The 18,408-nt window shown below is 35.6% G+C and overlaps 1 protein-coding gene across 2 annotated transcripts in view; it reads right to left on the bottom strand.

Moving 5' to 3' along the window:
- Positions 1–18,408, bottom strand: part of CBFB (core-binding factor subunit beta) — a 53,434-nt gene that overhangs the window by 20,020 nt on the left and 15,006 nt on the right. For both annotated transcript variants that reach the window (XM_081274030.1, XM_081274029.1), the window contains exon 4: positions 4,565–4,681. In XM_081274030.1, coding sequence (XP_081130156.1) covers positions 4,565–4,681 — 117 coding nt within the window. The remainder of the gene's footprint in view (positions 1–4,564; positions 4,682–18,408) is intronic.

The following is an 18,408-nucleotide window of genomic DNA, read 5'->3' as shown; positions in this document are numbered from 1 at the left end:
GGTGTAGATAGCTCAGTAGTAGAGCATTGGCCTAGCATGTATGAGACCCTTAAAGATTTTAAAAATATTTATTCTTATAGACTAATTAACATAAATTTTTCATTTTGCTATAATGTACAAAGATAAGTTAATTTTTTAAGAAAAACTTGCTTCTGAAAATAGTTTTGCATAGAATTTTCTTTTTTTGCAGTACTGGGGATTGAACCTAAGGCCCCACACATGCTAGGTAAACTCTTTCTACCTGTGAGCTACATCTCTAGCCCTTTTAGTTTTACTTTGATATACAATCTCACTAAGTTGACCAGGCTGGCCTTGAGCTTATGACCCTTCTGTCTCAGATTTCCAAGTAGCTGGGACTTCAGGAATGTACCACCATGCCCAACCATTACTTTTCTAAGACTAGCAGCAATAAAATATTTTGTGGGTCAAAATGTTATATGATTTTAGTTATTTTAAATGACATCTTTTACTTTCAGAAACGACAAGTGATCACTCTTTAATTCTACATCAAATTACAGTTATCCCTTGGTAACCATACAAAAGAAGTGCATGCAATATCCTTAGCTAAAATGAAATTGGGAGTCAGGGATGTAGCTAAGTGGGGGATGCTTGCCTAGCATGCACCAAGCCCTGGGTTGAAAGTCCAGCACCACAAAGCAAAATAAAACAAATCAAAAAAGTAGTATTTGAATATAACCTATATGCATCCTCCTGTATTCTTTAAAACATTTCTAGATTGCTAATCATACCTAATATACTTGTTTAGGGAAGAATCACAAGAAAAATATGTTTAATGCAAATAATTTTTAAAAATATACATTTTTGATCCAGTTGGTTGAATGGATGGATGTAGAACCCAGGGATGTGGAGGGCCAACAGAATACTATATAATTACTGATGTAACACCAACCAAGAATTGAGGTGAATTTTCAAACAACTTTTTGGTCAATTTAGAAAAGTTACTTCTGTCTGTGGATCAGCAGAGATAAACAAAAATTGTGTTGGGACACAGAAGTGGGGCTACTGGCCAGGTTTACTCCCTGTTCTAGCATAAACATCCAATGACTGAAGGCTGAAATTCATTCCTTTCAAAATAACATATTAATGTAAGAGACAGATTAGGATCCCTTAAGAATAGTGGAAACTGTAAGTATAAAATGCTCAAGGGCAATTAACAAAATCAAGAATCTTCATTTAGAAACTGTTGTATGCCAGGTATTATGGTAGGCTACCAATAATTTTATGGGTAGCATTTCCCCTGTTTTATGAAAGAGAACTCTGAGGCCTGGAAAATATCATTTTCCTGAAAGAACTGGGACTCCTACCACTGTGGAAATCAGGGTAGCAGGGATTCTTTCTTAAGAATTCAAACTTTGAATCTTTATTTTTTATTTTTTTTTTTAAATTTATTTATTTATTTTTTAGTTCTCGGCGGACACAACATCTTTGTTGGTATGTGGTGCTGAGGATCAAACCCGGGCCGCACGCATGCCAGGCGAGCGCGCTACCGCTTGAGCCACATCCCCAGCCCGAATCTTTATTTTTTTACAAGGAAGGTTTCATTTTTTGATCTCTTAGATTAGAAATTCTCACATTTCCATAAATGGAGAATAATATGGGAAGAGAGAACAAAGAAATAATGAAACTTGTTTTTTATTTCTTGTCATTATCATTTCAACTCTACTAACAAATTTAATACCAAAAAATTAAGTGACATTATCATCTGGTAATGTGCTTTACCTTTTCTTCTAGCATTCTGCACATGTCATCTTACTACTCTTTAGCCTCCAGAACAACAAAACAAACAACAACAACAAAAATAGGCCAGTTGTTTATTTTATTGTGGCTTCCTTATATGTGAGCCTTTTTTTTTTTTTGGGGGGGGGCCACTGGGGTTTGAACCCAGGGGCACTTTTGTCACTGAGCTGCATTGTTAATATTTTCTTTTCCTTTATTTTTTATTTGTCAGGTCTCAAACTTGCAATCTTCCCATCTCAGCTGTCAGAGTTGCTGGGATTACTGGTGCATGCCACCACATCCACATGATTCTATTTTATAATTTAGACCTCTTTATTGATTTTATATATTTGGAAAGTCACCGTCATCAGAATTTTGTCTTTTTTAATTCATTTATTTTTTATGCTAGGGATCAAACCCAGGAGCATTCTACCTCTGGCCTGTATTTCCTGCCCTTTTTATTTTATTTTGAGGCAGAGTCTCATTAAATTACCATACTGGTTTCAAATTAAGTAGCTGGGATTACAGGCATGTGCTCAGAAATTTTAATCTTTAAAGCAAAGAACTAAAAAAAAAGAATTTTCCTTTAGTTCTTTGAACTAAATAACTACTTTGAAATTCACGTCTCTAAGAACCAATATTTTGGAACCCCTTGAAGGTTTCTATTGCATTCTTCTTTTTCTTTTTTTCAGGCTTATTTGTGTATTTCATGCTTTTTTGGTTGAAAACTGAAATTTTAGATAACATGGTGTCGCAACTCTGAATTCTGATCCTGCTTCTAGCTTGTTGTTGGCTCTTTTTGTTTGTTCACTGACTCGAATTGAATAATCCTATAGTCTGCTTTGCCTAGCAGTGTGTAGCCACTGATGCCCCTGCTCAGTTTTTTGTTTCGTGTGATCTTTTTTTTTTTTAATATTTATTTATTTTTTTAGTTTTTGGAAGACACAACATCTTTGTTTATATGTGGTGCTGAGGATCGAACCCGGGCTGCACGCATGCCAGGCGAGCGTGCTACCGCTTGAGCCACATACCCAGCCCTTGTGTGATCTTTTTAAGTCTTGTTTTCTGGAAGGCTACCTACCGGTCAGCATAGCTTAGCTGTCAGCCAGTTATAGGTCAGAGGTTTTGCTTAAATTATCTAAGCCAATAGGCTTCTGTTCTTTGCCATAAGATCTATGTGAGGTTTGGGGAAATGCTAAATTTAGTGAGTTTACCAGTTTACTATGTGTTTTGCCAGGGTCTAGCAGCTTACAAGGGCCCCTTTGTCTTCTCTCTAAACAGGTATAGCTTGGCACACACATGTGAATTTCCAGTCCACAAAAGTGTGATCCTAGTAGGGCTACTCTAGCTATATATATCCCTGGATCTCCCTGATAAAGTTCTGGCTGGTTGGCCTTCTTATTGCTTCTTAAAATAATAACTGCCAGATTGCTAATAAGTCATCTATTGTTTTCAGCAATATCCTGGGCATGGATCTTCTCCAAGCTCTGGTCTATGTTCTCTCTGACCATATAAATTAATCTGCCCTACTAGGATTTTATTTCCTTCCTTTTTTTCCCTTCCTCCCTCCCTACAACAGAGCTACCAGCCCTTGTGGCTTACCCTGCCAATGCAGGATAGAACCTGAGGGACCTCAGAGGTGGGAAAGGGATAGCAGCAGCTTCTGACTACAATGTCACAGACTGTCACTGATCTTATTAAAAGTTAAGAGCTCTGTTTGAATAAAGGTCTCTCAATTTGTGTTCTTTGGTTAATTTCCAAAGACAAATAAATTCTTTTTCTTTTCTTTCTCTTTGCAATTCTGGGGAATGAACTCAGGCATGCTACTACTGAGCTACATATCAGCTCTTTTTATTGTTTTATTTTGAGACAGGGACTAAGTTGCTAAGTCTAGCCTCACACTTGTGATTCTCCTGCCTCAGCCTCCAGAGTTGTGGGGATTACAGGGATGAACCACCATGTCTGGCTGGTTTTTAAACCAGTCTATTTTGGGGGAGAAGATTAGCCAAATTCCTACTCAGGCATTCCAAAAGTGCTGATTCCACTTTTTTCCCCTTCTTTCTAGTACTAGGATTGACCAGGGCCTTGTGTACATTCTACCATTGAGCTACATCCCCATCCCTTTTTTATTTATTTTGAGACAGGGTCCCCTAAAGTTTCTGAGGCTAGTCTCAAATCTGTGACATTCCTCTGGAGTTGTGGGGATTATAGGAGTGCACCACCACACCTAGTCTGTTTCTACATTTTATTTTGAATGTTTTTATCCCCCTAATAATGTTCTAAGGTTCACTAACAAATACTAAATAGAACCATTTACTGAACTTTTAAGTTCCCACCAAGCAGACAGGACTAATCCAATAAAAGTCTGAAACCACTGAAAAAAACACTTTACCCAAATTGAAACCAGATGTGGGCTTCAACATTTTCAGAATTCCTCAATATTACTAGAATGTATTATTTTCTTGATTTACTTTTTATTATTGTCTAGATGTTTTTTTTTTTTTGTTGTTGTTGTTGTTGTTTTGGTACCAGGGATTAAACCCAGGAGTGCTTAACCACTGAGCCATATCCCCATTTTCATTTTTCATTTGAGATTTTGAGATATGGGCTTACTAAATTCCTTAGGGCCTCACTAAGTTGCTGAGGCTGGCTCTGAATTTGCAATGCTCCTGCCTCAGCTTCCACAGCTGCTGGGATCATAGGCATGCACTAACGCACCTGGCTCTATATTTACTTTTAAAGACTAGGTAAAATATGTCCCTAGACAAGAGCAAGATTAGGGGCTAAATAAAAGATGAATGTTCAGAAAGGCCTGACGTCACCCTACCTGGGCTCGCTCCTCATCAAACTCCAGGCATCCCATACCATCCAGTCTCTGAAGATCAATCCAGCCTTTCCAGATAACACAGACTCCATTCAGAATCATGGGAGCCTTCAAATATACCTAAGACATAGAAAAGAAGGATGAAAACCACTAAAAAACTATCAGATGTGTGAACATTAAAAGTTTAAGCTTATTTATAACAATCCATAGTTTTCTTTAAAAAATACACACACCATAGTCTCTGACATATTCTATAAATTAATCTGCCCTACTAGGATTTTATTTCCTTCCTTTTCCCCCTTCCTCCCTCTACCTACTTCTTCCTTTTCCTTTTCTTTCCCCTTTCTTCCTTTCATAGTGCTGGGGATCAAACTCAATGATAGGCAAGTGCTCTACCATTAAGTTATATCCTCAAACATAGGATTTTATTTCTAGTCACAATTTTCCAGATTATTTTAAAAAGAAAATTATATAGGATTTGTAAAAACTATTCATAATAAGGTGATGCTTGAAGAATGTTTCTTTACTCTTCCAGTTAAGGCTAGGACACCAGATTCTTTGTCCTGATGTTCTTCTGATTTTGCATAGAAAGATATAAAGAGGGAAAACAACTGGAACTCACTATCCTCTGATTAGAGCATGTACTGCTTCCTTCAACTTCGATACCTATAGCCAGCCACGGTTCAACTCTTCATATTTCCTTTAGTTTTATAAGTTACTGCACAGCTTCCTGATAATTAATCCTGTTTTTCTCTTGCAAGGCATTATCTCTTCAAAGGAATTTAATTTAAACTATTTAACAATCATTAAAATACACCAGGAAATGTATTAGGTCACAGCTGTGAACTAATGTAAAATCAATAATTTTCCCAGAAATCAATAAATTAACCCAAAATCTAGTTATTTCAACTCACTGTTAAAATTATTATGCACTATCCATCAATAAATTAAAATATAATAAAAATTTAAGAATAAAACCAAACATTCTGAATTCTCAATAAGTGGGAATATTGTGATAAACATTAAACTTTATCAGAAAACTCCTATATCCTTAAGCTTTGGAATTAACTGAAGTTTTAAAGTTTTAAGCTTTCTTCTGCAAAAAATAACCAAGTTCTTCACCATTCCTAGAGTAAAACTCACTTTAAGACTTCCAAATTCATATTATTTTCAGTCACCAAATTAACTTTCATACTGACTTATTCCTGTCAGGCATGGTGGTACCCCACCTATAGTCTCAGCTACTTGGGAGGCTGAAGCAAGGAAGATCACTTAAGCTTAGAAATTGGAGACCAGTCTAGCAAACAGAAAAAGACCTCATATCAAAAAAAAAAAAAAAAAAAAAAATTAAGGGTAATTAGGATGGTGCTAATGCTACCTTGAAGTGAATATTTTACTATGATACAGATAAGAACTTTAAGAGAATTATTACACTTCCTACAATCTCCTCTACCGTAACAATACACTTTAACAATTATTTTTTTAAAAACATCATTTTAGATCCTCACTACCTCATTTAATATGGGCTTCTGAATGAAAATTAGCATAGATTTTAATCATTTACTGCTTTGCTAAGATATTTTAAATGCAGAAGAAGCAGTACCTAAATGATACTCAAAACTCCAGGTAATCAAATACATCTTTAGAAATGAAGTTTTTTTATTACCTATGGATAAGTTCACTTATCCAAATGTACTTTCTCTGGATAATTTCAGTGCTCTGCAAGCTACTATGAGTACAGAAAATTGGTAAGACAGTTTCTCATTTGGGGGGGAAAAAAGTTGGAAGCATAATTTTGTTCTTTACTTAATTCAGCAGGGTCTTTTGTTTTGTTTTGTTTTGGCACCAGGGATTGAACTCAGGGGTACTTAACCAATGAACCACATCCCAGCCCTTTTTATGTTTTTTTTAGAGACAGGGTCTCACTGAGTTGCTTATGGCCTAAACTAAGCTGCTGAGTGAGGCTGGCTCTGAACTCACGATCTTCCTACCTCAGTCTCCTGAGTCACTGAGATTACTTAGCAGTTTTCTTCACAAAGATTCTTGCATCCTTCTTGTTTTGAAAGATGCTCAATAAGAACTGACTTCCAATAATTACAAATATGCTACAAAATTTGTTCCTGGGACACCTGTAATATAAAATCTATAGGACTCCTACTACATATACATTTATGTCACTTCCCTACACTGCTAAACACAACCATTTTTGCTAAGGGTTTCAAGAAACCATGATGAACCAATTTCAACTTGCAATAGGGAAAAAACCTCACCAAACCTAAGGTTCCATTTCTCCTCTCATTTGGATGAAGGGAAATAGTCTACAGTTAAGAGCTGAAACCGTTTAACCACATATTTCCTTCTGTTCTGATAAGTGTTCATGCCCTTCCACACTGTGAATTGAAAACTCCATCTATGTGCATCTAGTCATATGAGTGACTATGCTGACTGACCTAATGTTTAATACCTCACAAAATCTAAAAACAATATCCTACTATTCTTCACATCAATATAACTCAACTCACCACATCTGAAATGAAGATTTCCTCCTACCCTTAAATGGCACACAGTGGAGAGTAGAACATCTCATCTATAAGTGAACACCTATTTTAAAGTTTTATACGAATCATGAAAAGAATTCATCTAATAGCGAAGTCATCTTTAATACCACTTTAATCAAGATTTTATATTCTTCAAAAATGGTTTACATCTTTCAGAACTCAAAATGCCATAATCTCTTAGCTTATTCATATTAATTTTCACAAACATATTTTCCTTATAAAAATACTAATTTTTTTAAAAACCCATTTATTACTTCTTTATAAATGTTCTCTCATGACAAAGAAAACCACTGATTTGTTTTGAGAAATTCCTAAATGGCTTTAGAAAATGGCTACATTTCTTAATAAAGACTAATTTCTAAAATACTAATTAAAAAGAACATTTAGATGATCCTGGTGATTTATTTAGATGTTCATATTCAAATAAATACAGTCTTATATGTAAATCTTCAAAGTAAATGGTGCTTTTATACATTCATGAATACCAAGTCTCAAAGTATGAAGAAAATATAATTCTGACTCTTAATAGTTTGGTATTTTGTAACATAATTCAATAATGTTATTTAAACACAAAGACATTTTACACTTAAAATGATGATGCCTTACTTATTTCACTCAAAACTTCAGAAAAAAATATTAAATATGACCCATGAATTAAACCCATTGTTCTAGAACAATTAAATATTTTTTCCTACAAAATGGATTTTATAAAGCTATTTTAAAATGGGTAAACAGATGCAGCTAATCTCAAGAAAATAACAAAATAGCTTATCTTTCCAAAAGTTAAATATCACAGAATGTGTGTGAGATTTCACAGGTTAAAACTAATTATAAATGGTAGCAGAATACAACAGTCACTAATATGCCATTATGTAAAAATGTGAGTGTGTAACAGATGTGATTCTGCAATCTGTATTTGGGGTAAAAATGGGAGTTCAAAACCCAATTGAGTCAAATGTATGAAAGATGATATATCATGAGCTCTGTAATGTTTTGAACAATCAATAAAAAAAAACAAACTAATTATAGCTTCACATTGTGTATTTTTCTTAAGAAAAGGTAAATGTTAAACAAAATTAATACATTCAAGATCTAAATTATCAGTTTTGTGATATTCTATCTAAATTATATATGCTATCATTTGATTTTCATATTTTGTATCTTCAAATTCCCTATCACTCAAGCAGTACAGGGTCATCAAAAACATGTTTGTACCATCAACTCTAGTACTGATATAATGAAACATTTGGTTAAAAAAAAGGAAACAAGTATTAATGCTTACTATCATAAAGAAACCTTAAAAACATCATATTACGTTCAAGAGGCCAGGAAAAGGACACATTTTATGAAATGTCCAGAAAAGGCAGATATAGAGACAGAAAGGAAATTAGTGGTTGCTAGGCGCTGAGGAGAGAGGGGAGCTAGGAATGACTGCTAATGTGTATGAGAATTCTTTTTGGGGGTGATGAAAATATTCTGGAATTAGTTATGATAGCTGCACATCTCTGAATATACTAAAAATCACTGAGCTGTATACTTTTAGAGTGAACCTTATGGTATGTGAATATCTCAATGAAGTTGTCATAATAAATGTTTGTAACATTTTTATCTGTTATGTAAGTGACATATGAGATATCAAAAGGAGATTCCAAGTAGGAAGTAGCATATGGTATTTTAGCACTTTGAGAAATCTCAGATGATATTATAAATCTAGCAGCCACCAACAATATTGAATATGTGAAACTGAAGAGAAGGAAGAAGAGATTCCCCCAGGAGTAAGTAGGGGGGAAAAAAAGAGAAGGACCCAGAAAGAACCTGCAGAAAAGTCCAACTCTTTGATGTTAGGTAGAAAAAAAGAATCCTGCAGATGGAGCTATGAACAGACAGGGGGGTTAAAAGAAAACAGGTCAGGAGCCCAGTGGCTAAAGGTTAGTTATAGATCCCCAAGTAAAAAACTTCCCCTTTGTTGGCTTAATCAGATATCTTAAGTATGTTACAGGATCTTGGATCACTCAACTTCTCTCAAAATTCTGTGTAAAAATGTATGTTGAGTCTACATACATTTTTCTAAGGAAGACTACTGGTTTCATTATTCTTATACAGGTGTGCAAAGCAAAAATAATCCAATCATTATAGTAAAAACTCCATTCTTTCCCTCCCCTCATAGACAAACACAAAGATCTTTCTAGTACAGGGGTTAATGGATGATAAATAACCTTAATTTAGTAAATGGAACAAACTCACCTCCCACTCCTATACACATACCTCAGGGACTGAACCCAAGGACACCTGATCACTAACTTACACCACCAGCCTTTTAAATTTTTTTATTTTGAAGCAGGGTCTCGATAAATTGCCCAACCTAGCCTCAAACTTATAATCTTCCTGCCTCAACCTCCCAAGCAGTGGGCTACAGCCTCCAAACTTTTTTTTTAAAGATTTTTTTTACAACACCTTTATTCTTTTTATTTATTTTTACGTGGTGTTAAGGATCAAACTCAAGTCTCACACATACTAGGCAAGCACTCTACTACTGAGCTACAACCTCAGCCCATCCAAACTATTTTAAGAGCTAAAAATTAGTAACCCTGTTTTGAAAAATAAGTATCAAAGGAAGGGTATGAGAAAAACTACTCAACTTCTCATTTATTCACCCAACAGTTCCTTCTTTGAAATCTTGTTCAAAGAATATCTAAATATGGAATAAGTAGTGGCAACCTCAACTGTCTTTTCCTCTACAAATATATATTTATAGAAAAGAACAGGATTTCTGGCTTCTAGGTAGCTGATCTGAGAGAATCAGAAAGTACAAAGAGATGGCAGAAAGAGTTCCTATTGAGTGATTCAAAAGAACATAATTTAAAAATTGGGGGTTCATAACCCACTTCAATCTAATGTATGAAATATGATATGTCAAGAGCTTTGTAATGTTGTGAACCAAAAAAAAAAAAAAAAGAACATAATTTAAAGGTAATTAATACAGAATAACTGTAGATCTGGAAACAAGACCCCCATACACATTAGTATTGAATCACAAAATCAATATGCACAGAAACCAACAGTCAAAGCTATTGACAAAAGCAAGAAGAAAAGACTTCACTTTCAAAAAATCCCTTTCAATTGGAAAGGATATTTCACTTCTCTGTAATAAACTGTTAAGAGTTTAAACACTTTCAACTCTAGTCTGTAAATTGAGAAACAGAAAACACTAAGAAGGAATAATCATTACCCCTTAGGTTCTCAATAAACATTTATATATTTGAAGAGCAGAAAACAGGTAGGATTTAGAATTTTTTCCTTGTATCTTCCCTATAATAATTTGTCTTTGAAAAAATCTACCTCTTTAACAACTATCTACTACCTGTCAACTACATGAAGGGTATGCTCATAGGGCAGTGGGGATATGATATCACCCACGCAGTACCACCATAGCACTGATCATTAACTTTAAAAAGCTTTTAACGAGGAAGAACTGAATATATTAAAAAAGAACTGTAAGAATTAAACTGAATTCACCTATTTTTTTTTAAAGAGAGAGTGAGAGAGGAGAGAGAGTGAGAGAGAGAATTTTTAATATTTATTTTTTAGTTCTCGGCGGACACAACATCTTTGTTTGTATGTGGTGCTGAGGATCGAACCCGGGCTGCACGCATGCGAGGCGAGCGCGCTACCGCTTGAGCCACATCCCCAGCCCCCTGAATTCACCTATTAAATTTTAGTAGGACTCACTTAACTCTTAAGGTTATGGAAAAAACAACTGATAGGAAAAATTTAAAGAGCTGGAATTAGTAGCCTTGCCACCTCTTTTTAAGACCACCTTACAGGTATATGCCTGTAATCCCAGCAACTCTGGAGGCTGAGCAGGAGGATCACAAGTTCCAGGCCAGTTAAAACTCTGTCTCTAAATAAATAAATAAATAAAAAGGACTGGGAAGTAGATTAAAGGTAGAGAGAGTGTCCCTGGGTTCAATCCTTAGCACCACAAAAATAAACAAACAGTCAAAAGTTATTCAGAAGTGTTCACAACAATAATCAAGCATATTAAATTCAAACAAGATAACTATATTTAAACAAATGTAAAAATAAATTGAAAAACATTTTAATAATGTCTATCAGGAGGCAAACCAGGTTATATTACATTGCCAGATAAAATGTAAACTGACTAATGATTCTTGGAAGACATTTTGGGGGAATGAGTGTGCATACTTTTCCGATCCAACAACGCTATGTCTATAAATGCCTCTTAAAACTTAATCAAAGATGTACACAAAACATTTGTTATAAAGAAAGATGTTCACTTTCTCCCCCCTTTCATCAGTGCATTTTAGCTGTACATAATGATGGGATTTGTTGTAACATAACTCATGCCTGAATGCAGCTTATCTAATACACGTATTTTCTAAATTGGGCACATCTTGCGCTTATGAACCCTAGACATTACTTCAACACTACATTTGGGGCCACCACTTTATTTTTTTAAAAAAAATTTTAGATGTTGATAGATCTGTATTTTATTCATTTATTTATATGTGGTGCTGAGAATTGAACCCAGTACCTCACACTTGCTAGGCAAGTAAGTGCTCTACTACTGAGCCCCAGCCCAGTCTCAGGGCCACCACTTTAAATAGCAAAATCACCAACAAAAAACACAAAATATGAAAAACATGGCACTAAGTAAACCTCAAAAAGAATACTTTTACACCATGAGAGCTGCTACAAAAAGGCAGAGCACTGTCTTTGTGTGACTTCAACTGGGAATATGCTTAGAAAGCGACATTTTTTTGCCACTCTCCATGGGTCCACAAATGGCCAGATTACCTATCTGTGAATTCACATCTACTCACTAAAATTTCTTTACAACTCCAAAATCAATACTTCCAAAGTGATTCACTAACATTCCAAAAATATGTAATTATTTTTTAAAGGAATATAATCATTAAGTTTAACACAAGAGCATGGAAAGAGTGGAAACAAAATAAACTTTGCAATCAGAAAAACTTGGGTTTAAATTCTAGCTCTATCAAGTGTGTCTTGATAGATACTTGTCTCTATCAAGTATCAAGTGTGACAAACTACTTATCTTTTATTTTCCTCCTGGGACCCAGGGATTCAACCCAGTCATGCTCACCCTTTTTATTTTTTATTTTGAGACAGGGCCTCACTTGTTGCTTAGGGCCTTACTAAGTTGCTGAGGCTGACTTCAAACTTGCGATCTTCCTGCTTCAGCCTCCCTAGACACAGAGCTTATAGGCATGCACCACCATGCCCAGATAGTTACTTTTGCTTATAAGCCTCAGATTCCTTACATTTAAATCAGGGCTTAAGAATACCTTCTTCACAAGTGAAGGCAAAAATTAAATCAATGTACATAAAACTTATGAAACAGAGAAACAATGATTACTTGCACATACATTGCCACCAATGCTTTACATAGAATTTTTTTCAAAGGTAAAGATGTTATTTTTTCCCCAGACGATGAATAGTTGTTCCTACCCACAAACAATGAATCAGCAGACAAGCAGTAATACAGGGATGACATATGCATCCAGGAAAACAAGATCTTCCACGGAAGAAGTTATGTACCCTAATGTTTAGTTGTAATCATTTCTGTAGACTATTTAACAGATTCCTTTAGAAGATACTTGGTTTTGACTCATCTGCCTTTAGCCACATGCTTCTCCCTGTTCATAAATGCACAGTCGGCTACATGGCTGCCAGATAATTACTGAATGCAGTCATTCAATCTCACTTGCCTCTAAATCATAATTAGATTGCATTTAAGTGTAAAAATAGTTTCCTTTATAATGATTTAATGTAACTCACCAACATACTATTTATAATTGAAACCCTAAAATGGGAAACTAGAGAATGTGTCTGAAACTTAATGTGTGTGTATACATATAAACACATATTCAGGGCTGGGGCTGGGGCTCAGTGGCAGAGCGCTTGCCTTGCACATATGAGGCACCAGGTTCAATCCTCAGCACCATGTAAAAATAATCAAAGATATTGTGTTCAAGTGTTTAAGTAAAAAATTTTTTTAAAAAACACATATTCAATAAATGGATAAACAAACATGTATCAATAAATGGATATGTTAACCAAACCAGACTTTGGTCAAGAATACATGAGATCAAGCAGGGCATGGTGCTGCATGCCTGTAATCCCAGCAGCTTAGGAGGCTGAGGCAAAAGTATTCTAAGTTCAAGGTCAGCCTCACTTTAGTGACTTGGTAAGGACCTAAACAACTTAGCAAGACCCTCTCTCAAAATAAAAAAAAAAGACTGGAAGTGTAGATTGGTATTAAAAAACAAAAGAAAGAATATATGCAAACTTTGGTGCAAACTTATAGATATGTATTAACATACATGCCTCTAATGTGCTCTCCACATATTTATTTTAATTTGGTTCCACTATATTTTTCTTTTCCTAAGTGGAAATCTGAGCCCAAATAAATTGAGACTTTTATGCTTCCGCCACAGCCCGCTTGTTTCCTATGAAGCTCTATAATAAGGGGCAAAACTTATCAGTTTCATCTGCAGATAAAAAACAATGCATTCAATAAACAAGAACAGGATGTGGAACACAAAGAGCTTTAAGAAATTAGAAAACAAGATAATCAACAGGATCATTCCTAGAGGTCCAACATCCAAATAGTAGGTGTTCCAGAAATAGAACAAAGAAAACATAAGGAAATACCAGAAAATTTCCTTCTGGAAGGACATATGCTGCCATATTGAAAAGGACCACCAAGGAGCTGGGGTTGTGGCTCAGTGGTAGAGTGCTTGCCTGGCATGTGTGAGGCACTGGGTTTGATTCTCAGCACCTCGTATAAATAAATGAACAAAATAAAGGCCCATTTAAATAAAATAGAAGGAGGGAGGGAGGGAGGAAGGAAGGAAGGAAGGAAGGAAGGAAGGAAGGAACTACCAAATACCCACACAACAAAGGAATGTGGATCCACACTTGGTAATATCATAGATGACTTTTAAAACATAGAGACAAAGACAACTTTACAAACTTGTGAAGAGGGGAAAATTGACTAGAAAAAATGACTTCAAATTCTCTCTCTCTCTCTCTTTTGGTACCAGGGATTGAAACCCGAGATGCTTAACTACTAAGCCACATCTTTAGCCCATTTTTATATTTTATTTAGAGACATGGTCTCGTTAAATTGCTTAGGGCCTTGCTAAATTGCTAAAACCAGCTTTGAACTTGTGATCCTCCTGCCTCAGCCTGCTGAACCACTGGGATTACAGGTGTGTACCTCCGTGCCTAGCTGATTTCAGATTCTCAACAGCAATAATGGAAGTATGCCAATGTAATGAGGTCATCTGAATGAAAACAAATCTCCAATCTCAAACTCTAGAAGACATCAAATATTTATGGCAAAGTATACAAGTAGAATAAAGATACTTCAAACAGGCAAAAAATTTCAGAAATTTTTGGTTCCATGCACCACCCCCAAGTAAGTTATTCACAAAATTACCAAGAAATAGATATGAAATTAAAAAAAAAAAAGTAGGGCTAGGGACGTGGCTCAGTGGCGGAGTGCTTACCTAATATGCATGAGACCCTGGGTTCAATCCGCAGTACGCAACCTCCCACACAAGCAAAAGAAGGAAACAAAAAATGGAGAGGCCCATCACAACACAGGATTAATGGAGATCCTATATCATAGCAGAGGTTTTTTTTTTGTAATTTTAATTTTTTATTTGCCTATTGACTTTTTTTTTTTTTTAAATTTATATGTGGTGCTGAGAATCAAACCCAGTGCCTCACACATGCTAGGCAAGTGGGCTATCACTGAGCCCCAATCCCAGCCCCAGCCCCAGCAGAGCTTTTAATGTAGAAAAAAAAAATCTGAATTCAAAAGACAGACTTTCTGAGGATGGTCATCACTAAGATCCTCGGAGGGCAGAATGTTCACATAAGCCTGGTAGGTCGTGGTAAACCTAGCAGAAAATACAGAGCAGATCACTCTCTCTGACCATAATTCCTCTCCAGATATCCAGTACAATGTTTACAGTGGTTCACACTTGTGCCAGAGAGTATAAGCCATAGTTTGTTTTTCCTTTTTTTTTTGGGGGGGGGGGTGTACAAGGAATTGAACCCAGGGGTGCCTAACCACTGAGCCACATCCCCAGTCCTTTTTTTATTTTGAGACAAGATATCACTAAGTTGCTTAGGGCCTTGCTAATTGCTAAAACTGATCTTGAATTTGCAATCCTCCTGCCTCAGCTTCCCAAATTACTAGGATTAAAGGTATGTACCACCATGCTCAGCAAGTCAGTTTTCCTACAACACACTCCTGATTCTGCTCACAAAACTCCCCAAAGTGGCTCTTAAAAATTTGCAGGGGTGGGGGGGGGTGGGGTTATAGCTCAGTGGTAGAGTGCTTGCCCCACATGTGGAAGGCACTGGGCTCAATCCTCAGCACCACATTAAAAAAATAATAAAATAAGAGTATTGTGTCCATCTACAACTAAACAAACAAAAAAAAAATATGTCAGAGAGTCTGGGAGTTTGTAGTTTGGTGGTAAAATGCCTGTCAAGCATGTTTGAGGTCCTGGATTTGATCTCCAACTTCACCCTCGACACACACATACACACATATATTTTTCTTCCCCATGGAAGTTGGATCTAGACTTGACCCTGAGATTCTGTTCAGTTTATCCTTTCCCAGGAGTTTCATTTGAAAGTGACATTACAATTTTTATTTACATACATAGTCATGGAATTTGTACTCTGCCTAGAAACACTCCTGGTCCATTTATTAGTTGAAGAGCCATTCCTTTTGTGAGCCACCTGAGAAGATGCTTTTGCACCAATCATACCTGTACTTACAAATGGTTTTAAGCTGAAAATATTTTTAGTCTAATCTGAAAATTTGCAATGATTTATATTTTTTTGTAAATTTTTTATTCCTGAAGGTATATTTAAAATGCCTACTGGCTTTCTCTCACTACATAAAAAGGTGTTAGCCTACACATCACAATCTATCGTAAGCTTGAACACTGTTGTGCTCTCAAATGTTATTTTTAGTCTGTCTCCATCTCCATGCCTCTCATATCTTTACTTTGAATTCACTTTGCTTAAAGAAGCCCCTACCCAACTCCAAAATGGCTCTCTCTCTCTCTCTTTTTTTTTTTTTAACTCTCTCTTCCTGACACTTTTTCTCTCAGGCATAACAGCATTACCACTTTTAAGTTTATATAAGCTCTTCAGCTTTAAAAAAACTCCAAGTCCCATCTGACATTTACAACCATCCAATAGAAAGAAATATAAAAGATGAAGAAATTAAAACTGTAAGGGATTAAATAATTCACTGGCAGGTCATACAACTAGTAAGCAGTAAAAACCATATTCAGAACTCCTAACTCTCGAAATTTACCTCAACCACAGATACACTTATGAGGAGTATTTTTAGTATTTCCAAGTATTTCAGGGTATGCTAAAATAGAGCATTTCCCTAAAAAAGAGAGACTTGTTAGTCAACTTCAATGGTTAAATTCATAGCATCTAGAACAATAAATATGTATATTGAGCCTTTACATAATTTTAAAATATATAGACTACTCCACCCTCCATCCCCCTACCGAAAAAGACGACTTACTAGTTTGGCTACCTTTATTTCAAGATGCAAAGCAAACAACATGTTTAGGGAAGTCCTGAAATACACTGACCTAGTATATACAACTTCAAATGAAAAGCATAAAAATTAAATTATAAAATTCTTTGTGTCTGTCTAAAAGATCACACTAAAATATCAATGGTTACTCATTCAGGTGGGAAGAATAATTTGGACCAAAATAACTTTATAAAAGGCTTTGAAGATGGTACAGTTTGTGACACTTTCTCTAATAATATACATTAGCAGTAGTGTGATACACAGCAAAGAACAAAAACTAGGGTAAAAAAGACCTGGGCCTGAATCCTGGCTCTTTCTAAGAAAGGGACTTCATGATTTCTGAAAATTTAGTCTCTCCGGCCTTAGTTTCTTCAGCTGTAAAATCAAGCAAACACCAGATGTGTTTTAAAATCAAATCAAAGACTTCACTATATAGTACAGGTTTAATAGAATTAGTGATGAGGTAAACCAGTGCCCGGTGGTGGTTAGTACAGTAAAAATTGGCTTATAGTTGTCAAACTGGATTCACAATGGCCCAGAATTCTGCAAATGCTCTAGAATCAGATAATGGTAATGGGTGTACACTGTGATATATTAAAAACCACTCAGTTGTGTAATTGGCGGATAAAGATGGTGAATTTTATTTCAATTTTAAAAACAGTCCAAAAAGGCTAGAGGTATAGCTCATTGATAAAGCTTACATTTAGCATGTATAAGGCCCTAAGTTCAATACCCAGTACACAAAAGACACAAATGGGGGAGAAGGGAAAAAGGGTCCAGGAACATTCTAGATAGCAAAGGGATCCAGCTGGCATGAATAAGCAATACCCTCAAAAACTAATTTTTCCAAAGGGTTATTATTTCAAATAATATTCTACAAATAAAGCCAGACTCTTATAAGAAATTATCATTATTTTTTTTTGCCAGGCGTGGTGGTGCATGCCTGTAATCCCAGCGGCTTGGAGGCTAAAATAGGAGGATTGTGGGTTCAAAGCCAGCCTTAGCAATGGCGAGGCACTAAGCAACTCAGTGAGACCCTGTATCTAATTAAAATTCAAAAAAGGGCTGGGGATGTGGCTCAGTGGTCGAGTGCCCGTGAGTTCAATCTACAGTACCAAAAAAAAAAAAAAAAAAAAATTATCATTTTTTAAAAATAGAGAACACAAGAACACACTTTGAATATCTACAATACAGGCAAAAATATGTGTTTGAAACATCTAAATTCTCCTAATGAAAATGGAATCACATATATCTAGATCATCATCTTATTTTAATCTGGAGTTTAATCTGCCTTTATATATGAAGTTTTAAAACACAAAAGGGCTTTTGTACAGATTGTATATGTGGGGAAAAAAGCTTTTACACACAAAAATAACCTACCAACCATTCCCAGACTCAGCCTGTTCTCAGGACACGCAGTACAGCACTGTCTGAGAGTCTTGAAAGTACAGCAATACACTAGGAAGCACATTTTTTTAAAAAATTGTTTTTGGATGGACACAATACCTTTATTTTATTTGTTAATTTTTATGTGGTGCTGGGGATCGAACCCAGTGCCTCACGCATGATAGGTAAGTGCCCTACCACTGAGCCACAACCCCAGCCCGAGGCACATTTTTTTTCTTAAGTATTTTTTTAGTTGATGGTGGACTTCATTT

The sequence above is a fragment of the Spermophilus citellus genome (assembly GCF_964194105.1).
Source record: "Spermophilus citellus genome assembly, chromosome: 18".
In the NCBI taxonomy this organism is placed as follows: Eukaryota; Metazoa; Chordata; class Mammalia; order Rodentia; family Sciuridae; genus Spermophilus; species Spermophilus citellus.
The sequence above is the reverse complement of the archived record's forward strand: the minus strand, read 5'-3'. Positions and strand labels throughout refer to the sequence as shown.